This window comes from Aspergillus undulatus (genome assembly GCF_047715775.1).
Source record: "Aspergillus undulatus strain CBS 261.88 unplaced genomic scaffold BDV17scaffold_37, whole genome shotgun sequence".
Classification (NCBI taxonomy): domain Eukaryota; kingdom Fungi; phylum Ascomycota; class Eurotiomycetes; order Eurotiales; family Aspergillaceae; genus Aspergillus; species Aspergillus undulatus.
In genome coordinates this window covers 36043-63634 of record NW_027396641.1, presented here as the reverse complement: position 1 = coordinate 63634, position 27592 = coordinate 36043, and the positions used below count along the sequence as shown (strand labels likewise).

The 27592-nt window shown below is 50.7% G+C and overlaps 8 protein-coding genes across 8 annotated transcripts; 4 read left to right on the top strand and 4 right to left on the bottom strand.

Moving 5' to 3' along the window:
* Nucleotides 1-1349: 1349 nt before the first annotated feature.
* On the bottom strand, nucleotides 1350-2993 carry BDV17DRAFT_299278 (carboxylesterase/lipase family protein; the record flags this gene model as incomplete). The annotated part of the gene is made up of 1 exon (XM_073763843.1): nucleotides 1350-2993. One exon carries the CDS (start codon nucleotides 2991-2993, stop codon nucleotides 1350-1352), a length of 1644 nt encoding a protein of 547 aa, XP_073613855.1.
* A 594-nt stretch (nucleotides 2994-3587) lies between these two features.
* On the top strand, nucleotides 3588-4324 carry BDV17DRAFT_292914 (uncharacterized protein; the record flags this gene model as incomplete). The annotated part of the gene is made up of 2 exons (XM_073762466.1): nucleotides 3588-3854; nucleotides 3905-4324. 2 exons carry the CDS (start codon nucleotides 3588-3590, stop codon nucleotides 4322-4324), a joined length of 687 nt encoding a protein of 228 aa, XP_073613854.1.
* A 2649-nt stretch (nucleotides 4325-6973) lies between these two features.
* On the top strand, nucleotides 6974-7526 carry BDV17DRAFT_267950 (uncharacterized protein). The gene is made up of 4 exons (XM_073758417.1): nucleotides 6974-7065; nucleotides 7147-7203; nucleotides 7287-7313; nucleotides 7434-7526. Exons 1-4 carry the CDS (start codon nucleotides 6979-6981, stop codon nucleotides 7482-7484), a joined length of 222 nt encoding a protein of 73 aa, XP_073613853.1. The 5' UTR covers nucleotides 6974-6978; the 3' UTR covers nucleotides 7485-7526.
* A 1520-nt stretch (nucleotides 7527-9046) lies between these two features.
* BDV17DRAFT_267949 (uncharacterized protein) lies at nucleotides 9047-9738 on the bottom strand. Its single transcript, XM_073758416.1, has one exon. It carries the CDS (start codon nucleotides 9652-9654, stop codon nucleotides 9337-9339), a length of 318 nt encoding a protein of 105 aa, XP_073613852.1. The 5' UTR covers nucleotides 9655-9738; the 3' UTR covers nucleotides 9047-9336.
* Nucleotides 9739-11180: 1442 nt separating this feature from the next.
* Nucleotides 11181-13489, bottom strand: BDV17DRAFT_292913 (uncharacterized protein; the record flags this gene model as incomplete). The annotated part of the gene is made up of 2 exons (XM_073762465.1): nucleotides 11181-11655; nucleotides 13395-13489. The coding sequence occupies 2 exons, from the start codon at nucleotides 13487-13489 to the stop codon at nucleotides 11181-11183; spliced, it is 570 nt and encodes a 189-aa protein (XP_073613851.1).
* Nucleotides 13490-17654: 4165 nt separating this feature from the next.
* On the bottom strand, nucleotides 17655-20915 carry BDV17DRAFT_267947 (heterokaryon incompatibility protein-domain-containing protein). The gene has a single exon (XM_073758415.1). It carries the CDS (start codon nucleotides 20670-20672, stop codon nucleotides 18123-18125), a length of 2550 nt encoding a protein of 849 aa, XP_073613850.1. The 5' UTR covers nucleotides 20673-20915; the 3' UTR covers nucleotides 17655-18122.
* Nucleotides 20916-21210: 295 nt separating this feature from the next.
* Nucleotides 21211-23670, top strand: BDV17DRAFT_267945 (putative glutaminase). Its single transcript, XM_073758414.1, has 2 exons — nucleotides 21211-21881; nucleotides 21936-23670. The coding sequence occupies exons 1-2, from the start codon at nucleotides 21449-21451 to the stop codon at nucleotides 23630-23632; spliced, it is 2130 nt and encodes a 709-aa protein (XP_073613849.1). The 5' UTR covers nucleotides 21211-21448; the 3' UTR covers nucleotides 23633-23670.
* A 24-nt stretch (nucleotides 23671-23694) lies between these two features.
* On the top strand, nucleotides 23695-26728 carry BDV17DRAFT_135430 (uncharacterized protein). The gene is made up of 5 exons (XM_073754209.1): nucleotides 23695-23970; nucleotides 24152-24302; nucleotides 24400-24511; nucleotides 24610-26618; nucleotides 26691-26728. The coding sequence occupies exons 1-4, from the start codon at nucleotides 23962-23964 to the stop codon at nucleotides 26423-26425; spliced, it is 2088 nt and encodes a 695-aa protein (XP_073613848.1). The 5' UTR covers nucleotides 23695-23961; the 3' UTR covers nucleotides 26426-26618; nucleotides 26691-26728.
* The last annotated feature ends 864 nt before the right edge of the window (nucleotides 26729-27592 follow it).

Sequence of the window (27592 nt, the reverse complement as noted above, 5' to 3'; positions counted from 1 at the left end):
AAAAAAAAAAAAAAAAAAAAAAAAAAAAAAAAAAAAAAAAAAAAAAAAAAAAAAAGAAGAAGAGAGAGAGCGGGACTTGAAGCCCGCCGAGAATGTCCGATCAATGGGTCGACACCCGGAGTCCCGAGATCTGCTCCCTCCCTTGCAACGCAGATGGTAGGGGCAGATCATCTGCAGGGTATGTAAATCCGATGCAGACTATTGTTTACCTGCAGGTCAGCATGAAAGGCCTTGACGGCTCTATTAAAATTACATTGCTAACCTGTCTGACACATCCAGGTAGCTACCAGACTCCGATCGATCTTTGTACTGCAGTGCACCGGAATGGCTTATCTAGATGCGGGGAATGTACTCGCTGGCATGATCTGGATGCATGTACATCACACCCTGCGTCAGTCGCTAGATTGCACCCATTGTTTACCATCCAGCTCTGATGGCGTTCCAGTATTGGCCATAAGAGCAGGGACCCTTTCCTCGGTTCGATTGGTTCGATTCTTACATGGATTCCCAGCCTTGGCTCGCTGTGCTGACAGTGGGAACTTGGAAGGCATGCATGCATCCAGAGAACTTTGATCTCTGGAACGATGCAACCCCGTGCTTAGTGCGACTTGGGATCCCCTCATTGAGTAGGTACCTCAGACAGCAAGAGAGTGTGCAGAACTTTTACCAGTCGTGCCGGTGCCCCGCTGTGCTAACCTACAGCCGAGGACTAGGACAAATGCATTTGCGGGGTTGCAGAGATTCAACATCTCATCTCATCATTGAAGGAAATTTGGCTCACAGTGGTATACACGTATCCTTGTTATATTGACAACGCAGCTTTGGCTGGCCTGTTAAGCTGGAAGAGTATCCTCGTTTCTTGAGAGCTGGTATGCTTGGCGAGCTATGGGGTGGAATGTACAGCTGTAAACTAACACAGCATATAGTAAATAGGACTGCTAGAAGCCTGACGGCTATTCTATAACTGTCATTTATGCTGGCACGAAGAGCTGGATAGCCTGCAGCTGGACGAGGCCCATCTCACCATGAACATGATACTTGAAGGGAGCCGAGTATGTGTTTTCAGGGACAAAAGGGCAGACTGTTAGTTGCACAGGAAGACGTATTATGTGTACTACTAGTACCTTATTTGCGCCCCTTCGTTCAGTGTATTATAATCCATTGACTCACATGGTAACCGGGCGTTGCGGCCCTTCACCTAGAGTACAACAGAACACTATCTATACAGCACCTCTTGCTCCAATTCACCGACGTCGCCTTGATCCTGGCCTCGCTCGACCAATCACAATTCATCCTACAAATTCCTGGCTACTCGCCACCCAGACACTATCGACGACAAAACAACCAAGCTAGTAAGCCGTCTGCTGAGCAAAGTACTCCAAGATCAACTCCACCTGCTCAGGCTTCGCAAGGTTCGTATCCTCAAATGCATTCCCAACATGGAAAACCGTCTCCCTCACCCCATCAACAGGCGCCCAATGAGTGAGGTTACCATACGGCCCCGAGTTCGGGTTCCCCGTCACAGCAAAGTTCAGCCAGTACCCAGACATCTTCGCCGCAACTTCATAATCGTACTCCGTCCACGCATGGTCCCCGCTATTTGCATACAGTGTATCCATGGTATAAAACACCTCGGATTCATGGTACGCCCCCTGGTTCTGTGACGGCGGGGCATGGTCCCAGTAGTACGTGTAGAACGGGCTGGCAGCAGACTTGATCCAGTCGCGGCCAAATGCCCACGATGAGACGAGCGATGTATCCCGGGCCGCGGCGTTCCAGGCGCTACTGGCTTCCGTAGTATTATGGCCTGAATAGAGAGTGAAGTACTCTGCCGAGAGGTTGCCATATTTGAGCGTGCAGTAGTCCTTGTATTCGGCGGCGGTGTAGTTCGTTGATGTTGAGGCGCCGCTCTCGTCTTTTGTGTTGCCCGTTATCAGGGGGACATCGTTGGCTGGGCCGTTTTGCAAGATGTCAATGTACTTCGCGGGCAGGACGTAGCCGTCAAGCACGGGCTTAAATTTAAGGGGGTACATGGCGGATAGGGCGGTTACCCACCAGATGTCGGCGTCTGTGACGCGGTCGCCGGAGCCGATGAGGATCTCTTCGAGGGGTAACTGGCGGAGCTCAGCGATGGAAGAGGCGTTGTGCCAGGCAGTATAGTTGAGCCCGTTCTCGAGGGCCTTGGGCATAGTTACATACGAGGTTGCGAGACCGGCAAGGAGGGTATCGCGGGGATAGCGCAAGCCGCTTTCAGCAATGGCGCCGTGGAAGAGACCGCTGAAGAGCTCGCTGTTGACGGCGTGGTAGACCTGCGCTGAACCGAATGATTGACCGGCGACCGTGACGCGATTTGGGTCACCACCGAACTGCTCGATGTTGCGCTGCACCCAGTTGAGAAGCTCCAGGAAGTCGAGGATACCGTAGTTACCGGACGAGCTGTGCCCGTTCTCGGACTGGGATTCAGCGTTCAGCTCGGGATGTGCGAGGTAGCCGAGGACGTCGTCGCGGCGGTTGAAGGTCACTGCGACGAGGCCCTTGCGGGCGAGACCGCCGCCGTAGTACGTGGGATCATTGCTTGGCTGGTCGCTGCCCTGGTTGTAGATAAAGACAGGCAGTTTATCAGAAGAGGAGTTGGCTCCAGTCCAGATGTTCACGCTAAGACAGTCTTCGCTGTAGTCGGTTGCGTAGCTGGTCGGGCATCCAGGACCCCAGGTATCCGCGACGTAAGTCTCATTCCAGGGCTCGCGCGGCTGCGGTGCCTTCCAGCGGTTCTCGTACGCGGTATCGGCTGCAAAGGGAATGCTCAGGAAGGCCGCGACATTGCTCTCAGACACGCCCCAGTTCCTTTCGAGGGTCGACTGATTAAAGTACTTGAACCCCTGAACAGGGCCGTACTCGGTCTGGATGACTGTGTCGTATAGCTGGGCGTGGGCTGGAATGACAGCGGCGGACAAGGCCAGTGCAAGCCCGGACCAGGTAAGAAAGGTCGCCATGAAAAATAATCGAGACAGTGAGTCAGAGTCGATGTCAAAGTCGATAAAGCATGTTTTCTAAAACCATGTGTTCCGCCAGATATATACGAGGCTTATATACGCCTTCGCCGGGTGGCCCTCGTGCTGCTTCGGATCGTTAGGCGTCGTCACTACTGGCGTATTGTAACCACGTAACTTGTTTCCAACTCAGACATCTCCTCTGAAGCCTCCGAAACAGTACCTACGGACCAATCTATCTCCTCTGACCGTTGAATTCTGCAATAATTACGTACGGGTTCCTGCTGATCTTCCCGCGGTCGTGGCTTAGGGCTATGGGCCTGGTTACTGTTAAGGCCGAGGTTGGCGGTGGATCCTCGGAGTTAAAAGGCCTCCATGTTTGAGGTTTGAGCATTAATGGCTCAACCGACGATATCCCGACTAGGAGCTAAGTTTGGCATCTTTCAAACCGAGTGGTCCGGCTGTTGAACTGCTAATTCCACATCCAGGAGGTCCCAGTGCGCACATTCCCATCCCAGACGTTGTAAGTTGGGAGTTGGACCTCACCCTCTCCTTATCTCTCTCAGCCATGGCTAGTACCACACAACTAGCCAAGCAATGAAACTCCCAACACTCGCAGAGCTTCTACCAGGAGCTCTTGAAGCCCTTAGTACAACCAATATAGCAGAGCCCCTCCAGAATGCAAATCACATCTTCAACGCCATTCACGATTCAATGAGGCAATTCGGCTCTTCACTGCACCACAACGGCATGTCTTTCTTCCTCGCCAGCGTCCCGGAAGGAATTCATCTATATCATGGAAACGCACGACCAGACCACCTTAAGGAGATTGGGTGGAAGGCGTTCGAGCCCGAGCATGCTATGGTTTTTGTGAAACCTTCAAGACGGTTGAAGGAGACTAGGGACGTGCGAAGTCTGAATTTGAAGAGAGCGCGGGCTCTAGAATTATCCGGGTACTGGCGTCCTTTGATAGTCCCGACGCCGAGGAATCCATCTCCCTCTGTGCAACACAGTTCCTCTCCGCGCCGGACGCGAATACGACTCTTGCGGGTCGGGCGATCTACGCAATCAGCCATAGGATCTGCTCGACACTCGTTAATCTACGGGGTGAGTCTGATGATCGAGTTGTACATGCTGCTGTTGGACAACTGGTCGAGTATCTCGATTGGACGGTGTGGAAGGAATTTCGCGGTTGCAGAGATGAAGAGTTCTGCGCCGTGCCTATTTCGCCGCAGGGGTCGAAGGAGGACTTTGGGCATCCGCGGTGTCGGAGGTTTGAGGAGGGTTGGAGAGGTGAAGGGGGGTATTTGGGGGGCTTTTTGGCATTGATTTAATAGCCATTGTTCGTCGAGACAGCTTTAGGACTGTGATCGATATATCAACCCTACCCCATACCATATAATATTGATATCTTGACATCCATCCCGCTACTATGTTTTATCCAACTATCGTTCAACCCGTACTCCGTATACTCCCGTATTCAGGTGAAGATCTAGACACTCAATAGAATAACATGAGACAATCTGATAGAATCTGCTACGAGCACTTCCACAATGGCTGTACACATATTCGCATCATTAATGCCCCTGGTCTCGAACGCCTCCGTTGAACAATCAACGACCCCCGCGGAGCCGAAAGTGGGCCTCGGAGATAAGATAATCAACATGCTCAAGTGGGTCCTCTCGCTCGCAAATCTACCCCCCTTTGGGGAAGGAACCGCCGAACTTTGTCCTTGCGCGACCCACCGAGTCCCGGCCCAAGAACCTAAATCACACACCAAGCCCGCATGCAAAACCATGGTTGATTCAATCGGCTCCAAATAACCCGTCAACTTTGTTACGCGATAGTCATCCGACATCCGCCTGTCACGGACTCGGTAGGGCTGCAGGTGCAGAGTCGGCCGGCTTCGGCTTCTTCATCCGTGGTTGACGCCACCCTCGGTGTGCCTTTGATCTGGCACGGGCTTTTCCTGGCCTGGATGTGATCAGGAACGACCCATGGTCGCATAGGAGTATCGCAAGCCTCAGTTGCAAAGCATAATCTGGTCATCCGATGCGAACTCGCACCCAGCGACAAGCGACATCGGCCAGAGGAGATTATACGGGACTCCGTGGCTGATTTCTGCGAACGGGTAGAAGGTACCGTTCTCGTCGAGGTTGCCGAGGATATCGAACTGCTGAGCAGATGATATTCAGAATCTCGAAAATCCGATGGTTTGACGGGATTGGAATCATTGTAAACAGAATCATCGATGGACAAGTTGTTCAAATGACCAAGGCTTTGGAAGTAGTAAAGAAGCAGACTGGCGTTTATGAGGGCCAAAAAAGCATGCTGTCCAGGTATTCTGATTGTATGGTTGATGATGGTGTTCGCGGTCCCCTTGTTTCGTATCGTGGAGCTGGCGTTTCGGCCAGCACAGATGGCGGATGACTGCCGAAAATCTATTTATGGGGTTCTGAAGGGTGGCTTTAGGGATGTTGAGTACTCTGAGGCGTTTTGGTGATGAGTGAAACCTAGGGTTAGTCAGTTTGGTCTGAGACCGGGAAACATAAACGGGAATGGCGGAGAAATGCTGGTGTGGTCCAACTTGAAATGTCTATCCTCTCAACTAAGCCTGCTGAGGAAATCTATCTGTTTCTTTCCATTGTCAGTCTCGGGCATAAAAGCTTAGATTGGAATAGCACACGTTTCAGCGAAATAAGCGTAGATCAAGGTAGATGCGAATTCACAAGATGTCACATCCTTCTTCTCCATGAGAGCTGCAATGAGTTGGGTTTTGGGTGAGCTGACGCATCATGTCCGCCTACGCTCAGGCATCATCAATTGGCAAGACAAGATGCTATATGTATCTTGTGCACCATCACAGAGAAATGGCGATCAGAGAGAAACGCATCTGTTGGGGCATTAAAGATCCCGACAGCCTCTGATGCCTGATGCAAGAAGATGTAACTGCGCCAGTTATCCACATTGCGATGTGAGATGATGGATCGGTCCGTCAGTGCCTTTCCTAGATAATCCTCCACCAAATAATCACAATGTATTACTTGCTGCTCAGCAACTCGGGCTGAAGACCGAGCTGGAGAGTCTTCGGCTGGTTATACTCCATCAGTACCGTTCCGAGGATGTAGACCAACGCCACGTTGCATTACATGCTACTCCCTCTGGAGTCCCCGCAATGAAACCCGTAGCCCCCAACTTATCGAATAGTAAGCTGCGTGGCTTCATTCGAGGGCCTTGTGACTCCTTAATTGTTCAACCTTTGTGGTCGTGTTAGGAAGAGCTTGTGTATGAGAAGGAAAGTTGGAGACTATTTTTGAGGGTATGGCTTGACCGAGTAGTGCAACCAGAATGTACTTATCAAGGTGCCAGTTGTAGAGGAGGGAGGGACTTGGTCTTTTTCCTACCCAAATAGACGCATAGACAAACGCTTTTGTTTATAGCATTGGGTCCTGCCATCGTTCACGTATATACCCGCAGGACCAGGACTAGACAGTCAAACTTGGGATATCCTGCACTGAGAAGAGGCCCTGCACCCTCTAGGGTAGCCGGCAAGGAAATCAGTGACGTTGATCCCCCCTGGGCTGAATATGTTGTACAGATTCAGGATCAATAACTATATATCCCTTTGGCTCGTGAGGCGCGATAATAGATGCAGTCTCAAAGAGTGAGTCCATGACGTTCTAGGCCAGGGCCAAGCTCCGTGAAAAGAACTCGGAAATTTTTTCTGGCTTTCTTGCAATGATCAACTGACATGATTTTACATTACATGCTGTATGCGGGGTTTTTTTTTTTTCGTTGTGCAACCCGGCCTAGTATGCTCGCTTTCCGGCCTCGTTTGAGCCACCTTCACCCTCGCGTGCTCTATACTATACCCCTTTGCATACCAGCTATAAGAATGGCCACGGGCCCTCTTATCATCTTCGAATCAGTCTATCTCAACTTCACATTCTGCCTTGAAACCCATTGAATCTCTTCTGTATTTGAAAACATGAAGCTCCTCTCAATCATTCCTCTGGCACTCTTGTGCGTCTCTACACGAGCTCAATATCTACCCGACTGTTATGGTATAGGAAGTGTAAGCATATGCCCTGTTCTCCATGCTCTCCTATATACAACCACGAAAGAAAAAAACACTCAGATAATCACCATCTTCTAGGTCGCAGGGTATTATCGAAATGGCGACATCGTCCCCATATGTTTCTGTCCACGGGGTGTACGTCAACTTCTCCCCGCCGGCATCTATTCTATATGTTCTTGAGCATTCAAAGGCTAATAGATGGTATTTGATTAATCTAGACCGACCCGGTTTACGGATATACAATTGTGAGTTGAGTCCAGGCCTGTATCTCCACTGGCGAATGACTCCAGTGGCATTTGGCGAAGCCGGATTTGGTAGAATGTCGTGTCTGACTAGCTGGCTAACCACCCATTCCATCTATCCAGAATGATGTTCGCTGGGGTGTTGTTTGCGCTCGCTCGCAGAATTATGCCTAGTTTAGTTGCTACTTGAATTGGACACCGCAGAGCGGCCTCAGCAAGTCTCTATCGGTGTCGGTGATGGGATGTGGTGGAGGACAGACAATCAACTTCTCTTTATGTCTCTATCTCTGATCCCAAAACAAGATATAATAATGTTCTTCCCTCTTTACTGCATCGTATTGTATTTTATAAACCCGGTCCCTTGGATACGCAATGGAATGCGGTCTATTGAGTCTAGGACCTATCCACGTGTATGTGGTTCTTTGCGATGAGTGACGGGGTGTTAGGGTATATAAATCCCGGTCTCGTGTAAGGTAACACCAAGCACTCGCGCACTCACATGAATTGCACCATCGAATAGGATCTTTTCCCTTCGCATACTTCAATCAGGTCATATGACCATGGATTGGCACCGGTGTGATTGTAGTGGGTTGTTTGCGAATTATCATGGCCGGGAAGAATAAAATGAACCCCATGCTCGACGGGGCTTTATTCACATACTTCCGCCTTGGAGTCTGGCCAGCTTGCACATTTACTGCTCTCGATGGCCGCTTCATATGCCACCTGCGTCAGGCGGGAGTTACTTCTTTAGTATCTGTTACGTTCAACGTTTCCCGCCGCGTTCATATGCCTATTCCCATCTCTATATCCCGTTGCAGGGTCGTATGCTTTAACGATAGCCCTAGATGGAATCTTCCGGCTTTCGAGTCCAACATCTGTCTCAAACTTGAGGGAATTAACGCCGCGACGTAATTATTTCATTTAGCCTTGAAAGTATAGAGAGAAGATATAGCTTAAGCTCTGGATTCAGGAAAATTCCCTGTCGCGGAACCAGCAGGAAACCGCATTTGCTACGTAACTTACTTCAAAGACTTGTCTAATACATACGACCACAGGGTGTGGAGAACAGGGCTTCCCGTCCGCTCAGCCGTACTTAAGCCACACGCCGGCTGGTTAGTAGTATGGTGGGTGACCACATGCGAATCCCAGCTGTTGTATGTTTTTTGTCGTTTTTATTTTTTTTTATACTTACTACTTTTTCACAGAGAGCAAGACTTCCCGTCCGCTTAGCCGTACTTGAGCCACTATTATCAACGTGGTTAGAAGTTCAATGAGCCCTGAGGACGCTGCTGCTTTTAAGGGTGATAAATACCAAGTCTTGGTTGAGTATAGGTGAGATAGGTACTAACATGGTGGGAATATTACCTACTTGGGTGAGTAGGGATAAGAAAGGGTAAGAAATAAGAGTTTATAGAACTTAAGGGCCTACTCTCCTAAGCTTAAGATAAATAGCAAGGCTTTCCTCACTTCTATTCGATACTTTTTGACCCTACTTTAGGTATATTTATCTTTACTATCTGTTGCAAGGCACCGTCATCGCCTGAGGTTCTAGTGACTACTGAGTGAGACGCCAGGTCAGTGGAGCAGACCAATAGGAGACCAGTATTCAATTGCAGGTAGTACCGGAATACAGGAATGGATCGCTGAAGACCCACGGGGGGTTTCGCGAGGAGCTATACAGGTGGTGATTCGGTGTCGAGGCGGAAGGGATCTCCGTGGATGTCAGTTCCGCGGAGGCTTCCTCCGCGGGATTCAGTTCCATTGCCCAATTAGGCAGAGGTGATGCTTGAGGATAGAAGAGTTCTATTGCTGACCTCCAGACAGAATCGCAATTGGACTCTCAGATTATAATACAAAGATTATTTAGCTTGAACGTCCTGCAGATACACAATGGCGTCCTCAGTGACTGCCGTAGAACCAGATATCTCCATAAGTATGCACCAAGCTTGGAGGAGAATCCACAGTTATACAGAATAGAGAAAGAGATGAAAGGCACAGAAAAGCAGCCCCCAGCCTCGTTTCCAAATTATCTCTCAGTTTGAGACCCGGCGACTGCGCAGGACGCGCAAACCTCACGCACTCGCTGTGATGGATCCTCCAGACGGCGTGGCTCGCCAGAGCTCTCACTCTGATATCCCGCATCGAACGCTACAGTAACGAAGCCCTGCTTGGCAAGAAGCAATCCGTAAAGCCCAGCTGTTTGTTCCTTGACACCGCCTGCAAGATGGCTTGACGACAATGGCCGCATGTCTTTTTGTTCCAGACAGAGTCTGTAGGGATGCGTAGATCGCCTACGATGCAGACACAGCAACTTTAGAATGCTGGCCGTTCGTTCCACAAGCATAGCGAAACACAGAGGACACCAAACTGTGCCATTAGCGGGAGGAGGGATGGAATGAGAGATGCTTCGACACACCACCTAGTAAGCCACCCACCGCGATGGTCCAACAGAGCCATGTGTATAAGGGAATGCCTTACCTGCTGACCATTTCCAGCCAGTTAACCATGTCTGGCTATCTCCGCCATGGTCAGCACTGTAGTGCTAGAACTGGGAACGCTCGAGGCAGCTGATACGTAGACGGTAGTATTATGGGGCTGGACCGAATGATACCGAAGTGGCGCCCCCAGCGCCAATTCCGAAACTTTTCGGGAATCAGCACAAAATTAATTTAGCCACCCAAAGGTGACCCGAAATCGTGTGCGTGAACCCGATGATGTGTCGACCCTGCACGGTGGAACGGACTCCATGACAATTTTCACAGAAGACTTGGGCTCTGCCACCTCATGTCAAGTTGCTCACAATGTGCCTGTCAACGGAAATATAAGCATGGCTGACAAAAGAGTTTCTCTATAAAGATGCACCTCCACCCTACCCTAGCAGCATAATCTGGTACAGGCCTCAATAACCCCCGATACTCGTTATTCACGTTTCTAGATCTTGATAGCGATCACCTTTTGAGCTTATTCTTCGATAAAGTCTACATATCATTGCCAGTAATCGACCACGTCAGGTTCGTGCAGGACAACTGGCAGCGGACCCCGTCGATGTTTGCCTTGCTGGCAATTCTTGCGAGCGCCGTTCCACATGCAACAGATGATTTGCTCAATAAGGCCTGGTTTTTAGACCGCGTAGCCGCACAGGAGACGTTTTTCACAAGGGCAAAGCTCTTGCATGACCTGGATGTAAAGCAGAGCCTGCTATAACGCCTACAGGGCTCTCTGATCATCGCCATTATCCATGTTTCACACTATATGCAACGCGATCATAGCTATTGGTTTTCGAATGCAACATGTATTGCGGTCAGGATGGGACTTTCAGCATCCAATCCTCCTCGCAAGCGGAACGATTCTCTTCAGGTGCCCGAGGAGCCATATCTTTAGTATTTTGAATCACTGAAGGTTTAGAGACCTTACTCTTGCCCTTTTTAGCTGAATTAAAGTCATTTTTTGAAGCTGTATATAGGCCTCCTTCCTAAAGTATGCGGAATATACTATATATATATAGGCCGTGAGCGGCTTCTCTGCAAGGTATGGGTAAGCATACTATTGAGATTCTCCTGCAGCCTTTCAACTTCATAAAACACTGCAACGCTACACCACAAGACCAGATCTTTAGAAGTAAAGAACTACCTCAGTCGAATCAACACGCCATAATCCTATCGTCTGCCACGTTGGATAAATCGTTCCTAGAGCACTAGAATGTTTAAACACTATTACATCTTTCAGTGACCATAATAATATCGCAAAAATGTAAATCAAAAAACCAAGACCAGTCTAACTTTCTGGGCCAGTGTAATATACCCATCCTCCCTAACCCCCCATTCATGGTAAATAGATATCATGACCCGTACCGCATTCACATACCTCCACCTAGAGATTCTTCTTGAAGAAAGCCACCAATTTAGGTCCTGATTCTGTAGTGTTGTCGTACAAATCTGCATGGGTCCTTCCACTATTGATGAATGCCTCTTTGGGATCCTTTGCGGCCGCGACACCATCCTCACTGAAGAATCGAGTTCCGGCTTCGGCTCCAGCAATCATCAATAGAGGGCGGGGCGAGATGAGTGAGTTGTAGGCATAGGCATCAAAATTGGCTAAGAGATCTGCACTTCGAGCAGCAAATAGACCAGGAGCGCGTTCATTCCTCCCCCGGGAGGTCAAATAGTACGAAGCAAGGTCTTTCACAATCGGAGGATACTCGGGAGGAATGGCGTCAAGAGAAGGGGAAAGAGCAGGGTTAACTGGGACCTCCTGCCCCTTGCCTTCAGTCAGTCGGGCCTCGTTGGCGGCCTTGACAGCTTGCTGCAAAGCCTCGGGGCCACCCATTCCCTTAACAAGACCTTCCCTAGTCATCCGGCCAGTGCAAACGGCGCTAACAGTGGCGACAGAAAAACCTTCGGGCTTCCATACCTAGCGACTGTGGATAGCCCATCGATATAATGAGTAAGTTGGGAAGTGGTGTTGGTCGAAACCGATGTTTCTGGGAAATCGTCATCATTTCCGATTCTGTATAGTTCTCTTGATCTGTGAATGTGGAAGATCTAATGGGAGTATTTGCCTAGTGGGCGGTCTCCCCGTAGGTTTTGGCCCAAATCTCTCGCATTTAAGTACACTGCGTCTTCCGGCTGATTGCACTTTAGAACTTTAGGGCTACAAAGTACCACTACTCTTATTGAATATTGTAGCTTCTATTACTATCTTTTCTAACATCCAACCCTCAAGCTACACACCAACGCTGCTATCCGTTGAAGTTATCCTATAAGGTATCCCCAGTGTGGCCATAGGCAAGATGGATAAAGTTCCACTGAATCCCAGGCCGAGTCAAATTCCCAATCATGTCTCTTCTAATTGCTGTTTCCGGCTAGATTGCTTATTATTATCTGTGTATTTAAACCGCCGTTTGCAGCTAGATTAAGAGAATCAGACCTTTATTCTTTAATATTATTAGTGTGCACTATCCATATGCTTGTGTAGAGACAATGCCCCGCAATGTACTGCAAATTTAGACAATCGGACGAATGGATTTTGGCAATCGCAAGGAGTCTTGTATCGTATTCTGTTTACAGCAGAGCCGTGACTCTTAACGAGCAATCTTGTTTAAACTGAGTAGAGTACCCAAATGGCCTCCGTCCGCTGGCTCACTCCGGAAGCCAAACAGCTACTTATAAAGTAGCAACCGGGTCCCCCAAAGCCTCTCACCTGGGCGTGATCCCCAATCAAGGTGCATTCGGCGCCTGTAGGGCCCCATCCCTTACTTGAAAGGACCTATCCGCCGTCTTCCCAATGCACATATCGCAATACTCCAGCACACACCCCAAATACTTGTCTGGAACTGTCTGGCCTAGATGCACAATCGCCGCAAAAGGCAATATCCGAGCCGCTTGTATCCTGAACGCTCATGATATACCCCGTCGCCAGACAGATATCCCGTACGCAACAGGCCCTTGTTAAAGCGCCAGGTATCGAAACCTTGAGCCTGGTCCTGTCGACTGCGTCGTCGGCTATGAACTGTGCAATGGAGGTCTCGTTCGACGCGAGCTCATCGGCAATAATGGGGACGTTGGTCTGGCGCCGGAGAGATAGAGTTTCCCGGTACGTGGCGCTCGGTGCTTCCAGGGCGATGTCCAATCCCGGGGGGAAGCGACTTGAGTATCAGCAGCACCGAATCAACAGTCATACCCCCATTCGCATGGATCAGGAAGACCTCGCCGAGTCCCTTATCAGCCAGTGCAGCCTTGACCCTTGCCGCATTATCAACAGGGTCTCGGCCAATCTTCACAGAAAACCCGGTATAACAGGGAGGTCATGTCCCGTCCTCCCACCAAGGAGATCACAAATGGGGAGCCCAACGGACTTGCCAGAGATATCCCAGCAGGTAATATCAATTACCGCCTTCGCAGACGCGTTACTCAGAAGCGCGGCGGCCATAGCATCATTTAACCGATCCACCCTGCGCGGGTCGCGGCCTATCAATCTCGGCGCGATCTCTGCAATTGCTGCGCGGAGTCCGAGCGCGTGCGTGGACACGTAATTGGGAAAGGGCGTGCTTTCGCCCCAGCCTTCGATTCCCGTGTTTGTGCTTACTTTATGAGGCGGTCGCCGGAGAGCTCGTATGTGCCGCCTTTGTGGGGGAGGTTGACTTCGTAGACGTCGATTTGGGTTATCTGAAGGGAGGACATATTGGGTTGGTATAGTATTGTTTGTAAAGAAGGGGTTCGGCTAATCAGGACCCGAAGGTGATGTCTTGCCGCTTGTTGATGTGCAAAATGACTCCAGACGGGGTCGATGGGGTCTCTGCAACCCCTTTATACTTGGATATCCAGGGTACAGTTATTGGGGAGTCATCGGGATCTTGGTCCTATCGCAGTTTACTAGGTGAGGGAGCCCTGGTTGGAGTTCGAGTCGATATTCCCCGCCTACCTATCTCCAAACCTACCCTACACCCCGGCTCGGCCGATCGGCCGGGCTACCCGATGCAGGGTTGTTATTGAAATGACCTTGACTACTACATTCGGTAGTATAATCCTCGGGCCTGCCGAGGAGTACCCTACGGCGTACGCCAACAATGGAGGGATCGGGGAGCCCGGGCTGCTAGCGGGGCAAGATCACTAAGCTTAGGTTCTCCAATGGACCCTCTGTGTTGTAACCTTCATTGGAAATCGTCGGGTAAGGACTAATATGGAAGGCAGAATGATATCTTGCGTGTATTAGGTTGGTTGGCTCCTCAAAAGTAAGTTGCAAGTATAATTTTACCTATAGTAATCACTGGGATTACTGCCAACAGGTGCAGGAATTGTCTAGAGAAAGTCCTGGCACGAACTAAGTCAGTAAAAAGCCCTTAGGCTACCCGTGATGGCCACACAACATGCCCCCGGGCTAAATCATCGAAATGCGGCAAGGGAGGCTCAGTAAGTTGGGAGTGCAAGACATTCAGTTTGTTGGCTACCTGCTGCTGCAAGGTTGTAATGGTGCGCGAGAAGAGTGAGCCCACACGGCTCTCAGACTCATTATGGCAGGAAATTCCCGCCTCTGGCCCTGCTCTTCCTCTCATCAGAATTGCACAGGGCTCTCAACCAGCCAAAACTGTCGCCAACAACTGCGGTGGTCTTGAGGCCGATAACGGTTGGTTGCCAATGCCTTTGCCCGCAGCTCAGTCCTCGAGCCTGTCCCCCAAGAGTCCGAAAACTACATACGGTCGTGGCAAACGGATGAGGAAAGCCTGCGCGCGATTGGTTTGAAAGCCAGATTATGAGGTCAGGGCATCATGAGGTTGAAAGATGATGGCTTTCACACGACGGAACACTGGAATGGCATAACTTAAAGCATGAAGAGCAGGCATCTCATCAGCGCGTCTCCTCCAAGTCACGCTATGACCGGCTTGCCCATTAGCTTACTGCGATTCTGAAGGTGGACAGACTCCGAGGGTTGACTTTGACCATCGTACTCGCAGCCAGTCGGGGTGAATAGCTTCTTTCCCAGGAATACTTAGGTATGCAGCCTTTCGCTCCGCAAATATCTCCGGCGCATACTTTTTATGCTCCGTGCTGCCGTGTCTACTACTCCGTGTCTTTTTTTGCTTTTCCGTCGTGGAGAAGACGTCGATATACAAATATACCTGCATATTTACAAGTCTTTTTACCCTCTTTTGAAGCTTGACTTGACAACCATTCCCTCATCTTGGTCTAACTCAAACATTACATTGCCAAAGTAATCACCCCAAGCCCCACAATGACTGCCTTACTCCTCCCCATCCCTACCATCCTCGCAGCCTTCACCCTCACCATCTCCCAAACCCAAACTCTAGTCCAAGCCCAAACATTCGGCCCCTATCCCATCGCCGGACAAGGCGTAATATTCGCCTACGAATTCAACGAGTCCTGGGCCAGCTACCCACCCTACAATATCCTAACCCCACCAGCCGAGTGCATCACCGACGGGGCCCAACTCTCCTGGACAGGATGCGGGTCGTGGGCATCGCACGGCAACAGCACGATCACGCTGCAGTCCGACAACAACAACACATGGCTCGATATCTACTGGAGCTTCGAGGCTGAGAACTACCTCCTTGGTGCGTTTGACGCGGAAAGTGACGTTGAGGGGGGCGATCCCGTTACTGTGGCGATTTGGTCTTTGCTTGGGGAGAATGGGGACGGGGTACGTCTTTCTATTTATTTTATTTATCTTACCTTTTACTTATCCATGCATTCGTGTGGAAGTATGTACTGACTGAACAAGACGGAGAGATCCCACCAGATTTTCCTGTCGCGCAGGCTCCGCATGCGGATTACAACTTTGATCTTGCGGCTGTCCAGACGGAGACGCACTCGGTTGGCCCGTTTGGGTTATGCCATATTCGGTTCGATGATGGGGATGAGGATGAGGATGATGAGGAAGAGGAAGAGGAAGAGGAAGAGGAAGAGGAAGAGGAAGAGGAAGAGGAAGAGGAAGAGGAAGAGCAGGAGGAATATGATACTGGGAGGGGGGAGGTTGGCTCTGAGGGAAATTGTGGGTGGTCCAGGTTTAGGGCTGTAGGGTGGGATTTATGTATATATTTTGCTTGCTTGTTGGCTTAGTGTCTATCTTCATAGCCCTCCGGCTAGTTTCCAAGGTTGATGTTTGATATAAGGTGGGTTCTGGTCGGCTCTGTTTTCTGCTCTGGCTCGACTTGCACAATCTTCCAAACATATCTTCTTTTTCAACCTCTCTTGATTATCGAGCCCTTACAACCATTCCAACAGCCTGAGTGCCTTTGCTTACTCCCAAAACCTACAAGCAACAGGTTGGTCTGCGCTTGCGGTGCCGCTCATTTGCATACGCACCTGCCTGATTCTCGCGGCCATGGTCGTGATTTCTTCCTATCCCTGAGTGTAGTCTTCTTGGGGGGGGTTTATTGCTGGTGCGTCGATTTTGTATCTATTCTGGCGTTATAAGAAGTGGAAGTGCTGGCATGAGCATGAGGTTCCAATTCTGATTTATTTCAGTCGTATATACAGGTGCTGTTGCGAATATATTCAGGCCATAATCTCCTTGGCATGTTAATCCCATTGTCCATCACTGCTTAGGCAGTAGCCTAACACAGTCGATGTCCAGGTCTTCGAACTCACCACCCTCCTCTTTGTCTTCCCCTGGCGAGCCACCGGCCTTGGCTACCGCAGCGCCGCCATCGCCTCTATAAACCCGCACCACCTCACCCGAGGCGCTCAATATCTACGTCGCAACCCTATCCGTAGGCGGCTCCGTCGCAGTCCACAGACTGTCCGCGGTATTCTTCTTCGCCCGCGTCTTCGGCCTCCAAGACCGACTTTTCATCCACTTATGCGCAGTCACAGCCTCAACAAGCGATTGGCTGCTCATGCTCGAACTCGTTATACAGATCTCTTCGTCATCAAACTTTTTCACGTAAGCAGAAATCAGATATTGGCTTTGTATTCTTTTGCGCTTCGTTATATCTTCTCAAGGAAAGTGGCATAGCTTCATGAGATCACCTGTCAACAACAACATTAAAGAACTTCTTTTAGATTACTCTCAGGACGAACGAGCAACTAGACAGTGCCCATCCCTCCATTGAGCTTAATACAAGAACAGTTGTGCCATTAAGCAAGACGCCTCTGACGATATCCTTGTCAACGCGGCGCTGCGAACTTCCCAGATTTGGTACCCTAGCTCGGAACAGCGGCAAGGGATAGCGGGACTCGCAGCCATGAACCTTTATATGAAAGACAAATAAAAAAAGACAAAAAACATACAACAGCTGGGATTCGCATGTGGTCACCCACCATACTACTAACCAGCCGGCGTGTGGCTCAAGTACGGCTAAGCGGACGGGAAGTCTTGCTCTCTGTGAAAAAGTAGTAAGTATAAAAAAAAATAAAAACGACAAAAAACATACAACAGCTGGGATTCGCATGTGGTCACCCACCATACTACTAACCAGCCGGCGTGTGGCTTAAGTACGGCTGAGCGGACGGGAAGCCCTGTTCTCCACACCCTGTGGTCGTATGTACTTAGTCAAACCAAAGTATAATTCATATAGAACGCAGTACATGTTAAAGGGTGACTAGGATAGGTTTCTAGATGATAATTAAGTACTTAATAATACAGGTAAATTAGAAAGTTGCCTTATATAATACTTGAGATAGTTAATAAGGCCTTTTTATAATACTAATATCTTTATATTCAAATACTGACTTGTTTAGGTGTTGGTGTTTTATGTTCTTCCTGCCGCTTGTACCGGCTAGACATTGGAATAGAGCTTTTGGATCGTATAGATTAGCAAAAGCACGATTAGATAGTAAGCAGCTCTACATGGAATGGCATACATATGCTCCTCGTGTTGATGTTTCGGTGCAAGTTGGCCGTTGCTTTGTCTAGTAGGTTGAAGGCAAGGGATCTGGCCATAACCATGGCCAGTATAGTTACTACTTCGACTGAGACCAAACATGGCCGCATTGACCCCTCCCCGCGCGCCCAGATCTCGGCCTGCTTCGACAAGTGCAATGTGGCGCTGTGCGTCTGGGATCATATAGTTGTTGAGCCGCAGGTTGAGGGCTTACATTGCTATGGGTACCTAAGGTAAATGTGATTGGGGGAGTCTACTCCTGGTGAGTTTCTGTTCTGTGGACGGGGTGAGGGGGAATTTTGGTTAATCATGAAGGAGGGAGGTTCATTCTCCTCCCGAGTCCTCTAGTCGAGCTATTCCATATTATAAATGACATTATCAGTCTAAGCTAGGACGGTAGCTCAAGCTCAAGCTCAAGCTCGACTCAATCCGAAGAATCGACAGCGGAAACGGAGTTTTCATTAGCTTGCAGGCTACACAATATTAACCACCAGCTCAGTAGACAAATCTAGCCCGAGGTAATGCAACAGCGCATGGGATTCAATGTTTGTATCACCGGAATGCATCTCATCGGGAGCCCTAAGAGCCCAAATGTCTTCGCGCGCGCGCAACTGGCTCTCGAACTCAGCCATGCTCCATAGGCAATCCAGATCGAGATGGGGCCTTTGTGTCTGCTGCGTTCCCTGTTGCAACTGCAACTGCAACATCGGTCCTGAGACTTCGATGAATCGCTCGTAATTACTGGCCCATTTGGTTGGAAGATGCAGACCGGGAAATCCTCCGGGACCGGACTGCCAGGCTTCACCAAGTAAGTTTGAGGTGTATTCGAAAACACCTAGAAGTTGTTCGGTGACCTGTGCCCATTTTCTGATTTCTGGTAGATGGGCGCGGAGTTTGTCGACCATTGGAGACCATTGAAGCTTCTGTGCCGCTTGCGCTGAATTCGTCGGTTGAAGGAAAGACCAACAGAATCGAGATAGATCCCAGGTATACGTGGATAGGTACTCAGTTCCGGAATGCTTGGCCATGGCCGAGGCTGGTCTGCTGTAGTTTATCTTATCCTCACCTGTTCGTTCTTCTGCGTCTAATTGATTGACTTCGAGCAGAAATTGCCAGATGGCTGATTGGTCGCGGAACATCCAGCCGAGCTCTTGGTTATACTTGAACCAGTCCACTCGTAGCCATTTTTCCATCCGGTTGATGATGGCATGGGAGAGCATTAGGAAGTTCAGAACCCTGGTCCGAATAGTTGCGGCGGGGATTTCGGGGACTGGGGACGGATCTAACCGCGAATACATCCGTTGGAGAGCGTTGTCATCCTCCGGGGTCAGTGGCGAGACGGTAAGTTGTTTTGTAGGACCCAGATGCCCTTGCCTCTGGTACCATGGGACGACGAGTTTCGACGTAGGGGAGCGTATTGAGAGAACGCATGCCGAAAGCAGAGTATAAGTGCCCCGGGCTTTTCCCTCTCTCAGAATAACCGGGTATTCATACCCTCTCAAGAGAAACAAACCGTCGCTTCCCCCAATGGTATAGTTTTGGTGTGGGATTGAAATGACAAAAGAGCCACTGGGACTTGATGGTAGTTCAACGTGGGTATAGTCCCGAAACTGAGTTAGGTTTCCTGATACCTCACACATCTTGAAACCTCTTAGCCGGATTGCTCCTGTAGCTGAGCTCACTTCGATATAGCAGTCATCAGCATTGACGCCACTAAACTTGATCCGTATAGCATTCTCTAGTAAGAAGTCATCTGTGTCATTTTTGCTGCTTTGCCGTGAAAAGGTGTCCATTGATGGTAATGACAAGTTCTGGGACCAGTCAGGCACCCAAGATGGGAGGTCAAAGACCCTGGTGTTCTGTCCTCCCAGTGCAAAAATGTCCATTGTGTGCCAGAATTTGATAAAGTATGCTGCAATGCCAGTATATATGCTCTCAATGGGGAGTCGGTAGTCCGGACGAATGAACTTCTCGCCCATCAAGCCGAGGACCGCAAACACTTTGTCTCTCGGATCAGTGCTTTGGTACGGCGACGCATTCACCAGAGCGTTTAGCAAGTCGCTGCCGGTGAACGCATACCATTTCGAGTCTCTGAACAACCATGACGGTATCCCGTCAGAGCAAGCCTCGCTAAACAGACGCTTGGGCCAGCGCGCAGAGACCTCGCCACAGACTATCTCCAGCTCCCGTGCCATGAGCGTTTCTTGAAGCACCCATATTCTGGAGAAGTACGGCTGTTTAAGCAACGTCGACAGACTGCTCCGAGTAACTTCGTCCAAGGCCACCGGCTTGTCGAGTGTTGGCTGATATGTCGTAATTTCCCGGAGGAAGCTTAACGCTGGGGCAAACTCTGGTTGCTCATCGCCTACGTAGGCCAATACTTTGGTCGCCCTCGAGTAAATCTCGCGGAGAATATGAACTTGGGCATTTTTCTCCTCCGGGTTTGCATGATCGATGCACAGGGCGTCCACCCAAAGGAATCTATCTCCCTTGTGGCGTCTTAGCCGTCGGAGAGCTTTTCCGCAGTTGCTTGACACATGTGCGACATCCCAATAGTTGCCTATGAATACCGGGCAAGGTTCGGACGAGTCAGCGGAGTCATCAACGGCGGTATACGATAGAGCTTCGTACAGCGGAAGGGGTATTTGGTTGATGTTCACAGTCTCCAAGTCAGCGTGGAGGGGCTCGCCGTCTCTGCCAGGCTCCAGTCGCAAAAGGCGTATACTGTCTTCGAACGGAAGCTCTGGTAACAACGGTTTCCGAGTCTCTGATGAAGGGGCATCAACAATATCCCAGTCATCCTGAAGCTCCTGGTCCTTGTTCTCCTTATCCCAGTTGCTGTAAGTAACGGCAGACGGCCATTTCAGGTTCATCCGCGTCCGATCTTGGAGCTGAGGTATTGACTGCGGGGTGGCGACATGGTCTACAAAGAGGGGGATCGCGAAGCAATAGCTGCAACAAGGAAGGCCGCTTGCTGCAGATACATCAGGTCGTCGACAACCGGATTCATGCCATCGGTACATGGTATATGGTATCAAAAATTATGAAGGATAACCTAGGGAGGAGTGTCGAGGACTGAGGAGGCTCAAGGCTGCCTAAGTACAACAGAGACCTAGGCAGCGAAAGTAGCCGCGGGCGGTCTGTGCTGCCTGTTCCTGGCCTGACTCACGGCTGCTCGGCTTCAGTCTCGTGCAAGAAGAGGCCATCCTCAGTAATCAAAGGATAAACAAGGCGGTTCCTCAGATTGGAGAAATTTTGGAAGGTTGACAAACTCGGGGGAGCTGGCGATGACGACCATGGTCACATTGTAGCCTGAGGCAGCACCCGGTATCATCCATTGTACCCTTGATTATTTCAACTACAAGTGCAATAAGTGAAGACATAAGACTCGCAATGCTTGTACCCATATAGGCGCCGGGAAATCAGATCTAAGAGACGGAGAATCTTGTCTCAAAGCGCGTTTGGCGTCAGAACCAGAGAAACACGGGATAGCGGCGTTTATTTATATCCACTCTCTCCCGTCCTCTATCGTACTCCCCGCATTCTCCCATCCTCCGCACCATTAAGGACACCGCAAAGGCGCCCATCTCGCATCTAGTCTATGCTCAATCGAACTTCGGGTCTTTTGCCCAGAATGATGGCCGTCCTCGGTTGCTTGATCAGCTGTTTCATCTCGACCGACAGAACTACCGTGATGACGAAACATGGCTGATGCTAAGCACGATCGACATCAACCCCCTCCTCCACTTATAACACCCCAGGTCCTCCGAGTCTGGCCAAATGTCTAGCTTCAACCAACATGCAATTCTATCTGACATCTGTCCTGGCAATACTCTTGCCCGCGACATCAGTATTTTCATTATCCCCTGAGAAGCACGATGCCGTCGACTATCGACCGACGCGCCCTCCATCATACCCGCTAGCCGTCAGAAGCCCGTATCTGTCTACATGGATGCCCAGCGACCAAGTGCAGGCCTTGCCCTTCGCCGAGTCCCAATTCTGGGCTGGTCAGAATCTGACCTGGTCTGTTATGGCGCGGGTTGATAACCAGGCATACAGTCTGATGGGCATCACCAATCCGGGAACCAAGATCCGCCCTGCTACCGTGCGCACCGCCGAGTATACTGCGACTCACTCGATATTTACGCTTACCGCTGGGTCGGTGATCTTTATGTTGGACTTCTTCTCTCCGATATCCCCGTCCAACTATTTGCGGCAGTCTCTTCCCTTCAGTAGGCTTCTTTCGATCTAAGTGGTGCTTCGGGCAGAGCTAATCGTTGATACAGGTTACTTGACTGTGACAGCTTGTAATGCTGATGAGGACAGAATACAGATATTCACCAGCATCGACGGCAGGTGGGCTGGAAATCCGCAGCATGCCGTTTCCAATTTCCATCGCCAAGACGACATCTTAGCATACGCCATCGGAGTAGACAACGCTGTGCCTTATGCAGAGAACAGTGATATGGCGACCTGGGGCGAAGCAATTCTTTCGTCGCGCGACAAGTCCCAGTCAAGGATTACTTATTCTTCAGGAAAGCGCGGGGAGGTGCGCGCACAGTTCGTCAACCACGGTAAACTAACCAGTAACAATGATACATGGGCACCTGGTGGGATCGTTGCGTTATCTCATGATCTTGGAACCGTTAGTGGAGAGCAATCCGCACATTTTGCTATTGGATATGTGAGGGAGGAGGCCATCAACTATCTCGGGAAGCCGTATACTGGATATTACAGGGCAGAGTACCCGGATACTCATAAGGCGTTATCGCATTTCTTTGATGACTACCCTGCTGCGGTTCTCGAGTCAAAGATTGTCGATGCTGAAATGACCATTCAAGCGGCTCTTGCGGGAGGCAACAAATATGCCGATATCGTGACGCTTTCGGCTCGTCAGGCTTGGGGTGGAATTGATCTGACTATACCCAACGACTCACTGGACACAAAAGACGTATTGGCCTTTGTCAAGGAACTTTCCAGTAACGGGAATCTCAATACGGTCGATGTGATTATGCCTGCATTCCCAATTTACTATGTTGCGGACCCAGACTATATCCGCCTTCTCCTGGAACCAATGATGCGCTATCTGGCCGCTGACCGCTGGCATCTGCCATATACTATTCACGACATGGGATCCCACTATCCCAATGCTACTGGTCACGATGACCAAAATGCAGAGCCGATGCCCATTGAGGAGTGCGGCAATCTTCTGGTCCTCGTGCTGGCATACGTGAGGGCAACGGATGATACAGCCTGGGCAGACCAGTACATGGACATTCTGAGAAAATATGCAGACTATCTGGTCGAAAACAGTATCGACATTGCGCTTCAGCTATCTTCGAATGACGCCGCGGGTCCTCTTGCCAACGAGACAAACCTCGCCATTAAAGCAGCGGTGGGCCTCAAGGCATTCGGGGAGCTAAGCGGACTCAGCAACTACTCTCGAATCGGCGAAGAGCACGCCGACCTCTTTTTCACCCAGGGTCTAGGGACCGACGAGTCAAAGTCACACTTCGTCCTGCAATACCCCGACGAACCGAACTCTTGGAAGACACCCTACAACCTCTACCCAGACGTGCTCCTCGATCTCGGAACCTTCCCAGAAGAAGCCTACCAAATGGGAGATACCTTCTTTCATGATGTCCGGGGTGATTACGGCGTCCCCTTGGATAACCGACAGGACTGGGCCAAGTCTGACTGGAACATGTGGCTGGCCGGCACGTTCGACGACACAAATACTCGCAGCGAGTTCATCGACGATCTATGGGCGTTCATGTCGAACGGCAAACACGGTTGGCCATTTTCCGATCGTTACGTCGCCACATCCGCCAAGGGCGGTGAGCCTGGAGTACCTGTCTTGTGTCGTGCGCGACCGACAGTTGGTGGGCATTTTGCTTTGATGGCGTTGCAGGGGCCCAAATCGTTACAAAATGCGGTGGCGCGAAAGCTTGAGGGGGCAAGTAGTGAAAGAGAGGACCTATAGTGGTATAGGGAAGTCGAACATTTACAGGAGAATCGAGCTCTGAATCTACACAGCTAGTATATAATTAACAAGCAGTGACGAAAACACACTAATTCATCCTATACTCCTCATTGTCATGAAGCGTATAGTGCTGTAGTGAAGTTGTAGACCCCTGGCTTACATAATCGCAGCTTCCCAGCCTGAGTTCCAGTCCGCTGCTTTTTTGCTGTTGCTCCTCCTCACCAACTGACGCTCGTGTCTCCCTCGTCACTCCTTCTCTTCTTACTTGCTTTTCATCTCTTTGTCCTCTTCTTCACCCGTTTTCTTGGCTGTTTACCTTGATCCTCCCCATGGCTTCTGTGAGTGCACCCCTCTGTTATTGTCGCCTCCGAACACCCCCGACCCCGTCGAGTGGGAGCTTCGCTGGCCAACGTCATTCTCCCACCCTTTGATACTCACGCGTCGGAGATGTCAAGCGCGCGCCAAACATCTCTTATCTTATTTTAGATGATGATGCTAACCTCTCGCGTCTTGGTGTAGCCCCGTCCCCCTCACAACTTCACTCCGCAAGGCTACCCGCTCCCCAATGGCGCCGCCGGTCCAGTCCCTGGAGCTGCCCCTCTACTCCCCAACAACGGACGAATTATCCAGAATGGGCCCGTAAGAGTGCTGTGTATTGCAGATGTGCGAGGTATGTTCCTGCGGAGATCGCTCCGAAGGCCCATCTCGACGGGAATCGGATAAGTGCATAGGCTAACGTAGCTGTATCTACTTTTTTTCGCCTACAGGAAACCTGAAGTCTCTCAATGAGTTGGCCAGACAAGCCCGCGCAGACCACATTATCCACACCGGTGACTTTGGTTTCTACGACGATACTTCGCTGGAGCGGATTGCGGACAAGTGAGTACCGAAAAGGGCCACAACAACCTTCGGCGGGCTGCGCATGATAGCCTTGATATAATTGGTTCGGCTCGCTAACAAGGTCTCTACCACTACAGGACCCTTAAGCACGTCGCTCAATACTCGCCTCTGCTACCGGAAGGCATTAAGCGCGCAATTGCTCAGACCCCGCCCCAGCAGTCGATCAAGTCCCGGTTCCCACCAGAACAATTACCCCTTTCAGAGCTTCCCCAACTGCTGAACAAGCAGCTGACACTCGACGTTCCTGTATACACTGTATGGGGTGCTTGTGAAGATGTTAGGGTGCTGGAGAAATTCCGATCCGGTGAATACAAGGTTGACAAGCTACACATCATCGATGAGGCCAACTCACGGTTGCTGGACATTGGTGGTGTTAAGCTGCGTCTGCTTGGATTGGGAGGTGCAGTGGTGATGCACAAGCTATTCGACAATGGCGAGGGCAAGACGACTATTGCTGGAGGCCAGGGAACTATGTGGACGACTCTGCTGCAGATGGGTGAGCTGATTGACACTGCCAATCGTGTGTACGACCCATCGGAAACCCGAATCTTCGTTACGCATGCCTCGCCCGCTCGTGAAGGTATGTTGAACCAGCTTTCCGTAACTCTCAAGGCCGATTTCTCCGTCTCCGCCGGACTTCACTTCCGCTACGGCTCGTCCTACAACGAGTTCTCCGTCAACCCCTCGCTCGACCACTACCGGGGCAAGCTCGCCGCTTCCAAGGCTTCTTTCAACGACGTATGGGAAACTGTTCGGGGTGAGGTCGAGTCCGCCATTTCTCAGAACGACGCTCAGAAGACGCTTCTTGAAAACGCCCTAAGTGTTGTCGAGAAGATGCCGTCGGTGGCGAATGGCGGAAACCCCTTCGGTGGACCTAGCAATCCTGGTAGTGCTAGCGGCCAAGTCGATGAAAGCGCTTTCAAGAACATGTGGAACTTCAACCTGGCGGATGCCGCTTTCGGCTTCTTGGTACTCGAGATCGAGTCTGGACGTATTGGCACGGAAATGCGCGCACAGGGATTCAACTTTGCCCACCGTACCGGCAAGCCCTCCGGAGCTCCCCAGCCTCAAATCGCCACCAGCGCTCCCGTCAACGTACCCTCGCCTGTCCCCGCCGCTCGTCCTAGTGTTGCTACTCCTCAGTTTGGTCAAGCTCAGGCTATTCCCACTCGCGCAGCGCCCCCTGCTCAGCAGCCCGCGCAGAAGGGACCCGCCGCTGCCGCTCGCACCTCTCCTGCCCCAGTCATCCCTAAGTCTGTAACCCCACAGCCGGCTGCTTCGCAGTCTGCAGAGCCCGCTGAAGCTTCGACCACTCTCGAGGCCAACGGCTCCGCACACCCTGAGAAGCAAGGCGAATTCCCCGCGCCAAAGACAGAACGAAAGCAGAGCAACGCCCTGTTTGTCTCGAACGTTGACAACGAGAAGGACGTGCGGGAGCTCTTCAGCGAGGAGGACAAGGCTAAGCTAATCAAGGTGGAGAAATGGGGCAAGTACAACCACGTTGCTACGTTTGCCAATGTAGAGGAAGCCAAGGCTGCTCTTGACCGTCTTCCCGCTGAGAACAAGAAGTCCACTCCTCCCGGCCAACCCCGAAAGCCCAACGTCAAGTTCTTCGAGGACCGTGGCAGCCACCGGGGGAACGCCGGCACATGGCAGAGCAGCAATCGAGGCGGTAGCAACACATCACAACGCGGAGGGTACCAGAGTGGAGGAGCTAGCGACAGCGAGACCGGGCGCGGACGAGGCTTCGGAGGCCGAGGCGGCGGCCGTGGGCGCGGTGACCGTGGACGCGGCGGACGAGGCGGTGGTCGCGGCGGGTTCAACAAGTCCGTCCCGTCGGATTCTGCGCCGTCAACGTCCGGTGACAAGCCAGCGGCATCTGGCGACGCCTAGGCCATGATTTTGAATTATTAGCCTGTTCTTTTTTGTCTCTAGTTCCTATCTTCCTTGTATTCCCTCTTCGCTTCAGTGTCAATTTACCTACTTCTTCTCGGCCGCCCTTGGTCTTTACTTACATTTTACCTCGCGGTCCATGTCCTGTGATGTGTTATATTCAATCACACAGCTTCAGTAGCTTAACTCATTCGTGTGTAATAAAATAATCTACGTTCACCTGATTATACTGCTAGTACTAATCCCGGCCATCGACGAGGAATAGGCGTATATATGTTGATCATCCTGACTTTTCATGCTCATGGGCTCTTGCCGAAGGGGCTGGATGCGAACAGCGAATACACCTACCCCTCCTATGATTCCTATTATTTTTAAACGTCAGCGTCGGATCCTCTGATTCTCCAACAAGGGGGCGCAGGAGATATTGAATTATGTGGTCAAGGGATCGGGGGATAGATAGGTTTGTAGGCTTTTGAATGTAAGATGATGGCCTTCCTGCTTTTCTCTAACTTACTTGTACGCCTAAATTGACCTATGCTGGGGCCGACAACAACATTACATGCTATTCGGCGGAAACAAAACTTCTTCTGGGCAGACGAATACTGTCCGATCTACAGGGCTTTTACCAGCCTACAACGAAAAGGAAAACCCTGGGCATCGCAGAGTAATGCCAGGCGTCTATCGAGCTCGGCTATTGAAGCTGCATAGACGACACACGAACATGCAAGGTTGATATAGGGAACTGAAGCATTCAAAGCGTGCAACGAGTTTCAATTGGGTTTGATAAAACCGGACGGCGTGCTTGCTTATGTGCTTTGCTACTACTACAAAACTCCCGAACACGAGCCTTGGCTTTGGGGCGGCGGTGCCTAAAGTGCACTGTTTTCTTCAAGACTAGGATTTGTCGTCAAGGCCCTTATGACGAGACGCATCACGGTAAGACAATATCAGACGAAAGGCTGGGTGACCTTGTGTCTGCGATTCAGCGTTGTACGACACCTGCTGCACCCCCGCTGCACCCCTGCTTCTGGACTTGAGTGTATCGTTGTGATCGTGATCACACGGCTCCGAATGTCGCATTTACTCCAATCAGTCTGTTCCTGGAGGTCCGATGTAGCACAGCAGAGCCTGTACTGTCCAATAAGCAAGACACGAAGTCGGCAAAGT